This window comes from Lacerta agilis, chromosome 1, assembly GCF_009819535.1.
Source record: "Lacerta agilis isolate rLacAgi1 chromosome 1, rLacAgi1.pri, whole genome shotgun sequence".
NCBI classification, from domain to species: domain Eukaryota; kingdom Metazoa; phylum Chordata; class Lepidosauria; order Squamata; family Lacertidae; genus Lacerta; species Lacerta agilis.
In genome coordinates, this window is record NC_046312.1 from 9,989,024 (window position 1) to 10,001,198 (window position 12,175).

Sequence of the window (12,175 nt, forward strand, 5' to 3'; positions counted from 1 at the left end):
AGTAAGCACCAGTACAAACCAGTACGCACCAGCAAGTAATAGGAAGCAAGAGGAAAGCGAACCAGTACAAACCAGTACACACCAGCAAGTAATAGGAAGCAAGAGGAAAGCAAACCAGTAAGCACCAGTACAAACGAGTACAGACCAGTAAGCACCAGTACAAACCAGTACGCACCAGCAAGTAATAGGAAGCAAGAGGAAAGCGAACCAGTACAAACCAGTAAGCACCAGTACAGACCAGTAAGCACCAGTAAGCACCAGTACAAACCAGTACAGACCAGTAAGCACCAGCAGGTAATAGGAAGCAAGAGGAAAGCAAACCAGTACAAACCAGTAAGCACCAGTACAAACCAGTACAGACCAGTAAGCACCAGTACAAACCAGTACGCACCAGCAAGTAATAGGAAGCAAGAGGAAAGCGAACCAGTACAAACCAGTAAGCACCAGTACAGACCAGTAAGCACCAGTACGCACCAGCAAGTAATAGGAAGCAAGAGGAAAGCGAACTAGTACAAACCAGTAAGCACCAGTACAAACCAGTACAGACCAGTAAGCACCAGCAAGTAATAGAAAGCAAGAGGAAAGCAAACCAGTACAAACCAGTAAGCACCAGTAGGTAATAGGAAGCAAGAAGAAAGCAAACCAGTAAGCACCAGCAAGTAATAGAAAGCAAGAGGAAAAGTAACAGAAAGCCCCAAATGGCTGAAAAACTCAATTTCCCAGGATCCTCAGCCCTCCCAAAGGAACTACTGTGCAAGGGGCCTGGGCGGGGCAGGAAGGGAGCTAGCTCCCTTATCTCCCTCCCCGATCTCTTGCAACCAGCTGTTGAGCGGGTTCCTTTCAACACTCTCTTCCCCTCTTGTTAGCTTTTAGCTCTTTCTTAAACAGAAAAGGCAGGATCTGCCTTTCCCTCCTGGGCAATTTGGCTCCAGGGACCATGCATTCGCTCCATAAGACGCACAGACATTTCCCCTTACTTTTTAGGAGGAAAAAAGTGCGTCTTATGGAGCAAAAAATACGGTAGCTGTTGCCCAACATTTCAGTAGCAGAGCATGCGCTTGAAGCTCCCAGGGAAAGTTCCTGCCATCTCCATTTTGAAGGATATCAGGGCTATCAAATAGAGCTTTTGGAGCTCCGCTGCCCAATCAGAGTAGGCAGCACTGGGCTGGACAGATCAAGTGGTCTCCTTGATTCTATGTAGGGCAGAATCATACATGTGTCAATATTTCCTTCCATTTCCTTGCCGAAGCAACTAGAGAAAGAGCTTCTGGAACGGCAGCCGCAAGTCAACACTCTGCAGGAGATTTCCACTCACTTGCTCGTCAAATCTGGTGGAGGAGATTACGTTGAAGCTCACGAGAAGGTTCACGTTATTGGGAAGAAACTGAAGCAGCTTCTGGAAAGAGTCTCAAGTGATTTAAAGGTCTCGCATGGAAAGCCGGTGAGGCTGGGATGCATGTCCTTGAATCCAGGGTGATGCAGTTCTGTATCTCCCAAGGGTGGCGCATAACTCCTGGGAGATAAAGCTTTTCTTACTCTGCAGAACGTAAAGTTATCTTCCATTTTCCTCCTCCTAGGACACAAGTGGATTTCTGCAGGATGCGGACCTACTCGACTCTGGAGGCTGTCCTCAGCGACCAGAGAAACCTTGCACATATAAAAACAAGGCAAGCTGCTTGGCAATTCTTTTCCAAACCTCTGGTTTTTCTCCAGTCTGTTACCTTCTCCTCACCTTGTTTCCATCCGGAAATGCTTTATTGCAAGTTAACACAAACAGCTGACTCGCCCGGTTTGGTCAGGACAGTCCAGCAACTCACTGTAATTCGTGGCCATGTTAAAGGATACATGGTTTCTGCTCAGTACTTTCCCCCCAACCTAATGCCTTCCAGAACATTTGGACTGCAGTTCCCCTCCTCCCGGACCATGCCGGCTGGGAGTGATGGGAGTTGTAGTCCAATAGGTCAAGAGGACACTAGGTTGTGGAAGCCTGGTTTGGAATGCTTCTTTTAAGACCAGGCTACAAGCTCTTCCCTTGCCACATGCCTTGTTGTTGTTCAGTCGTTCAGTCATGTCCGACTCTTCATGACCCCATGGACCAGAGCACGCCAGGCACGCCTATCCTTCACTGCCTCTCGCAGTTTGGCCAAACTCATGTTAGTAGCTTCGAGAACACTGTCCAACCATCTCATCCTCTGTCGTCCCCTTCTCCTTGTGCCCTCCATCTTTCCCAACATCAGGGTCTTTTCTAGGGAGTCTTCTCTTCTCATGAGGTGGCCAAAGTACTGGAGCCTCAACTTCAGGATCTGTCCTTCTAGTGAGCACTCAGGGCTGATTTCTTTGAGAACGGATAGGTTTGATCTTCTTGCAGTCCATGGGACTCTCAAGAGTCTCCTCCAGCACCATAATTCAAAAGCATCAATTCTTCGGCGATCAGCCTTCTTTATGGTCCAGCTCTCACTTCCGTACATTACTACTGGGAAAACCATAGCTTTAACTATACGGACCTTTGTCGGCAAGGTGATGTCTTTGCTTTTTAAGATGCTGTCTAGGTTTGTCATTGCTTTTCTCTCAAGAAGCAGGCGTCTTCTAATTTCGTGACTGCTGTCACCATCTGCAGTGATCATGGAACCCAAGAAAGCCACATGCCTATACAGTCGTAACTTGGAAGTCGAACGGAATCCATTCCGGAAGTCCGTTTGACTTCCAAAACGTTCGGAAACCAAAGCGCAGCTTCCGATTGGCTGCAGGAAGCTCCTGTAGCCAATCAGAAGCTGCGGAAGTCCCTTTGGGTGTTCGGCTTCCAAAAAGTAGTTCACGAACCAGAACAGTCACTTCTGGGTTTGCGTCATTCGGGAGCCAAAATGTTTGAGAACTGACATGTTCGAAAGCCAAGGTATGACTATGCCTCAACCCATTCCAATGGGGGTTCAGGCGTAGTTATGGGGCTGAATCAGCCCTCGTCACCCTGACCATTGGGGGGATGCAAAGGCGTATGACCCTACAGTGCTGACTTGGAAGTTCTTGATAGCATTGACCATGTGATCCTCCTGAACGGACTCTGCCAAATGAGCATTGGGGCACAGCTTTATGGTGTCTGCAGCCCTGTCTGGTTTTGTCCCCATCCTTCTCCAGGCTGATTTCTACAAGAGGGGTGCTAACCCTAAGGAGGAGGAAGCTAACAGGCAGTGCCACCCCCCCCCCCCCGACTGGTTGTTCAGTAGGCAGCTGGAGGGGGAGATGTCTGAGACAAGACTGCATTTGGTGGGGTGATACCCCCATTCCTCCTAGTGGAGCAGCATCCACTCGTCATACCCACGTTTCTTGTGACGTTCCCGCGGCACAGAAGCGTTTTGAGCTCTGTAACCGGGTCGCTTGGGATTCGCTTCTTTGCGCTTGCGTTTCTTGAGGAAAGTACGACTAAATAACGCCGTAATAAATCTCCATTTTAAGCAGGCTGGTGGAAGGAACACCTTGGAGACTGGGAGCGGCGCTGATATTAGGTAAGAAGTTTTGGAACACGTTTTCCTTTAATTTAAAAATGGAGGTTGCATTTTGAAGGCAGTCATAGGGCCAAGCTAGATGTGCTCATAATCACACGTTAATTAACACACACCCTGTTTGTTATGTAAATAGCAGCCACGGGGAAATCTGAGCAGGATCAAGGCCATGGAAAGGAGGAAGGGGGAGTTTAGCACTTTTCCCTCTTTGCCAAAGTCGGAGCAGAGACACAGAAAAAAAAGGTTCATCAAAGGTGCTGTATGCATTTCATAGGGAGCCACTACCGGCAACTTTCCAGGAAATGCAAACACCTTTGAACAGGAGATTTTTGCCCACTCCGCAGCCCCAAGTCCCCGAGCCTTTGCCTTCCCTATGGCTTCTCTTAACGCATTAATTGCATTCACACAACCAGCACTCGAATGTCCATAATTTGTGCAGTGCTAACTCAAGAGGTGGGCAAACATTAGGCTTGTGAGATCTGCTAGAACCAAGAGGTCTGCCGGATGCAGCTAGATGCACAACAGTGGCTGGGATTCAGCTGCGGCCCACCAGCGGAAACTCTGCACAACGACTTCCACTTGTGCAACAGATTCCCCCCCCTCCCCCCCAAAAGTCATGTGGGGCATCAGGAGAACCCCCAGAATGACACACGGAAAGAAGAGAGCATGGAATCATTCCATCTGCCAAGGTGAAATGCTTGCAATGATGGAACGGTTGGAATAGCACAACATCAAAATTCCTCCCGGTGTCTCAGGGTGGAGGGCACAGAATGGAGGGGCAAGGTTTGTGGCCCTCAAAGCAGCTCTGCAGAAAGCTGCTGCCAGTCTGAGTAGAGAATATAGGGAAGCCTTTCAATGTGTTGTGTTTTTATATATGCTGGAAGCAGCCCAGAGTAGCTGCTGATCTTGACACCCTAGAGTAGCGTTTTCCAAACTTGGGTCTCCGGCTGTTGTTGGGCTGCAACTCCCATCATGCATTGCTACCGTAGCAGGGCCAGTGTTCATGGATGATGGGAGATATAGAAGAAGAAGAAGAATAGTTTGGATTTGATATCCCGCTTTTCACTACCCGAAGGAGTCGCAAAGCGGCTAACATTCTCCTTTCCCTTCCTCCCCCACAACAAACACTCTGTGAGGTGAGTGGGGCTGAGAGACTTCAGAGAAGTGTGACTAGCCCAAGGTCACCCAGCGGCTGCATGTGGAGGAGCGGGGAAGCGAACCCGGTTCCCCAGATAACGAGTCTAGCGCTCTTAACCACTACACGACACTGGCTCGCACTAGTCCAAAAATAGCCGGAGACCCAAGTTTGGGAAACCCTGGGCTAGATGAATTCCGAATCAGCGGAATGCAGCTTCATGTATAAATTCTCTTCCATATTTGCAGAGGGGATGACGAGGATAGTGCCAGCCCAGCTGCTCCTAAGACCCGCGGCTTCCTGTCCCGTGTGCTGCGAATGGCGTTCCCTCTTCAGTTGCTCTTCCTTCTCCTCCTGCTTTTGGCCACCCTGCCCCCTTTCTCAGAGGAAGATTACAGCTGTGCACACCGCAACAACTTTGCCCGGTCTTTCCACCCGATGCTGCGATTTGTCAATGGGCCTCCTCCCTTTTGAAGCGTCCCAAGGGCTTTTTTGCACCTCAACCAAAATGAACCTCCTCAACAGGCTCTTCTTCTCGTGCTGCTATTGCCATTCTGAGGACTTCACACAGTGAATGCATCAGATTTCACAACTGAAGAAGTAGATCCTCTAGCAATTTCAATATTTGGGGTGGGTTGGAAAGCGGGGGGGGGGCGCAGAGACAGGTGTTAACCCGGTTTTGTACAGGAAAATACTTTTTTCTATATATTTTTGAACTGTAAGCCGCATACTGTATACCTTTGCACAATGTGTGATCAATCGGCTGGTGGCCTCCGTGCCAGAATGTCCTCTGGAGATGAATTTTCAAGGTGGTGTCATGTTTGCATTGAAATAATGTGATTTTTAGCTAACGACGAATGCTGTAGAGAATAGCTTTTAGTGTGACGGAGAGACCCCATTTTTCAGCTGGTGCTTTGCATGCAAAGAAATCTATTTCCGTACTTTGATATTGTAGTGAAAAGAAAGGTTTCATTTTATATAAATATATATAAAATACTTGTTATACTTTAGTATTTTAGCAACCCTCTCTCTCCAGTTAACAAATACATAGATAGATAGATAGACAGACAGATTGATAGATACAGTGGTACCGAGGTTTAAGAACAGTCTGGTTTAAGAACGATTTGGTTTACGAACTCCGCAAAACCGGAAATAGTGTCTTGGTTTGAGAACATTACCTCGGTCTAAGAACAGAAGCAGAACGGTGGAAGGGCACTGGCGGCAAGAGGCCTCATTAGGGAAAGCGCGCCTCGGTTTAAGAACGGTTTCGGTTTAAGAACGGACTTCCGGAATGGATTAAGTTCGTAAACCGAGGTACCACTGTACTGTATACAAGTTTCCATGACAAAGATTTTAGTACAGTGGTACCTCGGTTAATGAACTTAATCTGTTCCGGAACTCTGTTCTTAAACCAAAACCGTTCTTAAACCGAGGCCTGCTTTCCCTAATGAGGCCTCCCTTCCACCGTTCAGATACCATTCTTAGACTGAGGTAAAGTTTGCAAACCGGGACACTGCTTCCGGTTTTGCGGAGTTCGTAAATCAAATCGTTCTTAAACAGGACTGTTCTTAAACCCGAGGTATCACTGTATGTACTTAGAACTGCAGATTTGTCTCATGTCTTCTTTTGTACTTTTATTTTAAATAAAAAGAAATGAAAATGCTGCATGTAGGTGGCTTATATTGTTCATAGTTTTATATTTAAAAAGTGCTGACCACAATTAGCGTTGATTATCTCACTTGTATATGAATCGATGGTGTAAACTTGCGGCTTTTTAATCAAAAGATGTTTATGTGTTAATCTTTTTTGAATAATTTACAGTAAGCCAAAAGAAAGATACGTGGATGTTTTTTAAAAATAATTTTTTAATAATCGAAGGGCACAATCACTTGAAGGTGAAGCAAATTCCACGGTGGTTTCTGGATAGGAGAGGGAGAACTAAAGAGGGAAAGGGGAACCAAGCATTGGCCATTATGGTGAACCCTCTGCTCGTGCACAGCTTTAATGGTACATAAGCCATCCTCGCTACACTGAGCCTCCATGTTCCAAGGCAGTATATCGCTGGATAACAGTTGCTGTGGTGGTGAGGAGTGGACTGTTTCCTTCATGTTTCCTGGGGCCATTTGATTAAGCCATTGCTACAAACTGGTTCTTACGCCTGATGAATCCAGGGCTCATCTTGCGCCCAGGGGGCTCACGCCCTAACTTTGCAATGCAATGCAATTTTGTCACATTTAAGGTGAAGCTGGTGGTGAGAGATCGGAAACGGTTTTACCTGGATCCAAAATATATTGGCTGTGTATACAAAGTCCGTCTTTCTTTCTTTCCCAACCCCCTCATTAAAATTCTGCGGCTGTGTGCAGCAGTCCTGAGTTGGTTTGTCTTGATGTTTTATAAATCTAGTTTCCTGGAACACTGCTAGGATTGGGAGAGGGCGGGGCGTGGTAGGCAGCCGTCTGGTTCAAGGCAGGAACCAAGAGCCATTGGGGCAAGCCATTAGTCGGGACTGAGGAGCAAGGCAGGACGAAAGACTAGCCAAAGGCCACAGGGACACACCAGAAGCTCAACTGGAAGAGGCAGCCCATTGATGCTCCTTCCAGCCTAAGATGATCGAATGAACACCTGGGGGAAGATCAGGTAGTTCCATGGGTAGCTGCTGTGAGGGATCCTACTCCCTCCCCTTTCAATACTTCCCCAACCGTGACTCTCCCTAAGTTTCACTGACAACTAGGATGAATCCTTCAGTGTTCATATGGGAGTTGTCTCTGGGGTACCTCAGGGCTCTACGTTTGAAAACCTCTTGCCACCTATGGGATCTCCCTCCCAGGGTTCCCAACTACTGCAGTTTGCCTCCCCTTTAGGCAAATAAGTGGCACACTTGGCTTCACTGTCCAGCCCTCTGTATGACAGGAGAACAAGCAAACGGTTTCCTCTTCCACAGGAAAGCTTTGTTCTCTCCTCTTAGTCACACCTCTTAAGGTACTGATACACTGCCACAGTCAGCGAACGTTTAAGCACTTTTAACTTTATTAGGTAACTTGAAAACATGGATGTCTCGGGTTATTACTGGTACAAATCTTCTTCTCATGTAATTCAGCTTAGTTATAATATTTCCTGCCTCCCTTTAGCAATGGTAAGGACCTTTTCCCCCATTCCCCAAAGCTTAACCTCGCAGTTTCTCTTTCTAAACCTCCACACCCAACTGCCAAACCCCCAACTGCCTTTCAAGGTTGTTCCCCCTCCTTTTAGAATGCCAACTAGCTCCGCCTCCCAGGGAACACCTACCTAACATGGGAGTGATAGGTTAACCCATGATGAACCAGGCATTATTCCGCCACAGCTGCCACCGGCAGTTCAGTGGTTCATTCACAAAAGATCAAGCAGTGCCCACCAGAAAAGATGAGCACCCTCAGCAGAATGGGAAGAGGGGAAAGAAAACCCCTTGTTGTTGTTGTTGTTCAGTTGTTCAGTCGTGTCCGACTCTTCGTGACCCCATGGACCAGAGCACGCCAGGCACCCCTATCCTCCACTGCCTCCCGCAGTTTGGTCAAACTCATGTTAGTCGCTTCGAGAACACTGTCCAACCATCTCGTCCTCTGTCGTCCCCTTCTCCTTGTGCCCTCCATCTTTCCCAACACCAGGGTCTTTTCCAGGGAGTCTTATCTTCTCATGAGGTGGCCAAAGTATTGGAGCCTCAACTTCAGGATCTGCCCTTCCAGTGAGCACTCAGGGCTGATTTCTTTAAGGATGGATATGTTTGATCTTTTTGCAGTCCATGGGAAACCCCTATCCATTAAGAAATGCTCGAGGATTATGGGAGTGTCACTGGTGCACACATAGGGCCACAAATCCCCCATCACGGCCAGATCTCCCATAGCTGTAAAAAGAAAAGCTCACCTGTGGGCCATTGTCCTTCGCCAGCTAAGCTCTCTCCCATCTGGCCAAGAGCCAACTCGGCATCCCAGGACTAAGGTGTACAATTCTTTTGGTCCCGTTGGTTTTCAACAGACAGACAGAACCTAGCAGCAAATCCATGTCAATTTCGGCTCATGTCACCAGCCGGAATCGGGAATAGGTGCAGCAATAAAAAAATATTGGTATCAGTGAAGTTAACGCTTTCTTCAAAGAGATCAAACCCCCCCCCCATTTCCAGTTCTTTCCCAAGGGGGGTTCCCTACCTGGTGCCTCCTCCCCACCACCCTCTGTATCCAGCCATTCCATGACAGCTTATTAGTAGAAACAACTTGCTCATCCCCTTTTATATTTTCTGCCAACACAATCTCTGCTACAAACGTGAGTCAGCCGTACCAGATGCTGAGACTAACAACATCAGGATAGCTAATAGTTCTTACAATTGTGGGTTTGCGTGCAGAGGAGTGACATTAAATTAGCGTACTAATTTTAGTATTGGCCCAAATGGCAAGAACAGTAAGTTCAGAAAATTTCACAGTTCCCAGTATATCTGCTTGGCAACCCAACTTGAATCCACAGAGTTGAAGGTGTGTCTATTGCTTTACAGAGGGCAAGAGGGAAGATCTCTTCCCTCAAGGAGCTTACAATCTAAAATTCAGTTCAGGGGAAGGAAATGAGAGACTGGGTAAAAACAGGGAAGCAGTATCTGGTTGTTTTACTCGGATCAGATCAATTTGCGAAAATTACTGGGCCTAATTTAGTCATGTGCATCAATTTCAATAGGTCTACTCTTGAGTAGAACTGGCATTGGATACAACCAAGGCTGGATTAAGGTGGTTGGGGGCCCTGATGCAGTTCCTAAAATAGGGGCTCCCTCCAAAAAAAAAAAAGGAACCCATGAAATAAGTTATCACAAAAATAGTCTTCTGGTTTCTTAAAAGACTAATGCTTTTATAACAGCATAAAATTTCATGGACATAAAGGGGGGAAATGAAAACAAGCCCCTGAGCACATACAGCAATTCTTTTTTCTTTTGTTGCCAATATTGTTAAACAAAGAAAATACTCTCGAGTATGTGCACTTAATGCATTGCTGTTTTTGCTCACTTCCTACCTTGGGCCAGTCACCAACTTTCAGCCTAACCCACCACACATGGCTGTTGTGATGACTTAGAACAGGGGTCCCCAAACTAAGGCCCGGGGGCCAGATGTGGCCCAATCACCTTCTAAATGCGGCCCGTGGGCGGTCTGGGAATCAGCGTGTTTTTACATGAGTAGAATGTGTCCTTTTATTTAAAATGAATCTCTGGGTTATTTGTGGGGCATAGGAATTCGTTCATAATTTTTTTCCAAAATACAGTCCGGCCCCCCACAAGGTCTGAGGGACAGTGGACCGGCCCCCTGCTGAAAAAGTTTGCTGACCCCTGACTTAGAAGGACGGATAAAACAGCTGCAAAAGGGAATTTGGAGCTTCTATAACATGAGTTTGGCCAAACTGCGAGAGGCAGTGAAGGATAGGCGTGCCTGGCGTGCTCTGGTCCATGGGGTCACGAAGAGTCGGACACGACTGAACGACTGAACAACAACAACAACAATCACAGACATCAAATTTTGGTTCCTTTAACCAGAATTTATTCTACAACATCTTTTTTTCTTTTGCATACATCCCTCCTCCACAAGTTGCTGTAGCTACAAGGTTTCAACTGGTCTTAATCTGGCCAGTCAAAAAACAAAAAACCCTGCTCCCACTTGTCCAATGTTCTGCACGGGAAATAAACGTGCCTAGTCAAAGGCAATTCAGTCAAACAGAATTTAAAACCAACATTCACTGGGCAATTAAAAACATTTAAAAATAGTTAACACAAAGAAGTGAAAAAATGCCAACATACATGTGGATGGATAGGCCGCTTAAGGCATGTGGCTTCCCCCAAAGTACCCTGGGAACTACAGTTTGTTATGTTCATTGGGAATTGTAGCTCTGCGAGGGGTAAATGACATTTCCTAGGATTTGAGGGGAGGGAGTCAAATGCTTTTAAAGGTAAAGGTAAAGGGACCCCTGACCATTAGGTCCAGTCATGTCTGACTCCGGGGTTGTGACGCTCATCTCGCTTTACTGGCCGAGGGAGCCAGCGTACACCTTCCGGGTCATGTGGCCAGCATGACAAAGCCGCTTCTGCCGAACCAGAGCAGCGCACGGAAACGCCGTTTACCTTCCCGCCAGAGAGGTACCTATTTATCTACTTGCACTTTGACGTGCTTTCGAACTGCTAGGTTGGCAGGAGCAGCAACAGAGCAACAGGCGCTCACCCTGTGGCGGGGATTCGAACCGCTGACCTTCTGTTCGGCAAGCCCTAGGCTGTGTGTTTTAACCCACAGCACCACTTTACTGTGCTTCAAAATGTAAGGTAAAAGGTAAAGGACCCCTGGACGGTTAAGTTTAACCTCACAGCCCTCCACTTCATCAAATCTAGCCCTTGAAAAAAGTTTGGACACCAAACTGTGCCAAACGTGGCTGGATTCAGCAGATGAGCCAGACCAGCCTAGCATAGCTAATAATGGCCAAATCATTAATCCAACATGAAAGCCATTAGGAGGGTGAAGACTCTGCCAGACTTCAGTGGGCAGAGACACTTGTAGTGTGAAAAGAACTTTGGTAACTATGATTATATAACAGATGGGTAACGGGGTAAAAGATGAAGAAAAAGAAAACATTTTCAATGGAAATGGAACCCATGGAGGGAGGGGAGGAGGTCTGAAGGTTTGAAAGAACCTTTTTATGTTTATGATTTGAAATGGTTAAAGTTATTGTGTATAAATTCATGTAAAACTAATAAAAAAATTTAAAAAATTAAAAATGTGCGGTAAACTACAGTTCCCAGAATTCTTTGGGGGGAAGCCATGACTGTTAATCTATATATATATATATAAATGTTCAAGATGGGTAGTTCGATGTAGCCGCAATGCTCCGTAATCGCTTGACCGATTGCCTTCAAATTTGGACACAACATTCCTTGGGCATATGGGAAGGTTCTTAGGTACCTAGATTACAAAAATATCACACCTTTCCCAGGTGAATTCGTGAATTTGTGCAAAAAAGCGCCCACCAGTGGATGTCAAAGACCACAGGCTATGATATATTTCAGAGCTTACAGGGTTAAAACTGCTGATCACATGACGTGCTGTTTTTCTGTGAGTCAGCATTTGGGACACTTTCTCTTTCTGTTCTGCTGTGCCGGGAGTTAGCCATGCCGGGTCGTTTGTGCTGTAAATAATAAAACTTCTACATAAGGAAGAAGGTGCTTCCTGGGAGATTTATTGCTGCAGCTTCTTTACACACAGACCATCTTCCTGCTATGTGAGTGACTCTGAAATAGCTAACATTGCTCTGCTAACAGCCCAGAAACTGGGAGGGGAACGTAGCAAAGCTGAAGGCATGCTGGACACCATTGCTGGTTCTGGAGAACCAACCCAAGTTTGGTAGGCGAAAGCGAGGTTGTGTGCGCAGGGGACAGAGCTAGCATTTTTACCGGAGGCAGGGAGCATTTCAAATGGAAAAACTGTGGGGAGGGAAGCGAAAACGGGGTGTCCTACCAGTGGGGGGGGGGTCAGGCAGCCCAGGAGGAGAGAGGAGA

At 46.8% G+C, this 12,175-nt stretch overlaps 1 protein-coding gene across 1 annotated transcript in view; it reads left to right on the forward strand.

Annotated features, from left to right (window-relative positions):
- The window catches only part of SYNE2 (spectrin repeat containing nuclear envelope protein 2), a 208,396-nt gene extending 202,724 nt beyond the window's left edge, over window positions 1-5,672 (forward strand). Inside the window, exons 108-111 of the mRNA XM_033172755.1 lie at window positions 1,250-1,441; window positions 1,578-1,667; window positions 3,451-3,500; window positions 4,881-5,672. Coding sequence (XP_033028646.1) covers window positions 1,250-1,441; window positions 1,578-1,667; window positions 3,451-3,500; window positions 4,881-5,106 — 558 coding nt within the window. The 3' untranslated portion in view covers window positions 5,107-5,672. The remainder of the gene's footprint in view (window positions 1-1,249; window positions 1,442-1,577; window positions 1,668-3,450; window positions 3,501-4,880) is intronic.
- Window positions 5,673-12,175: the final 6,503 nt, after the last annotated feature.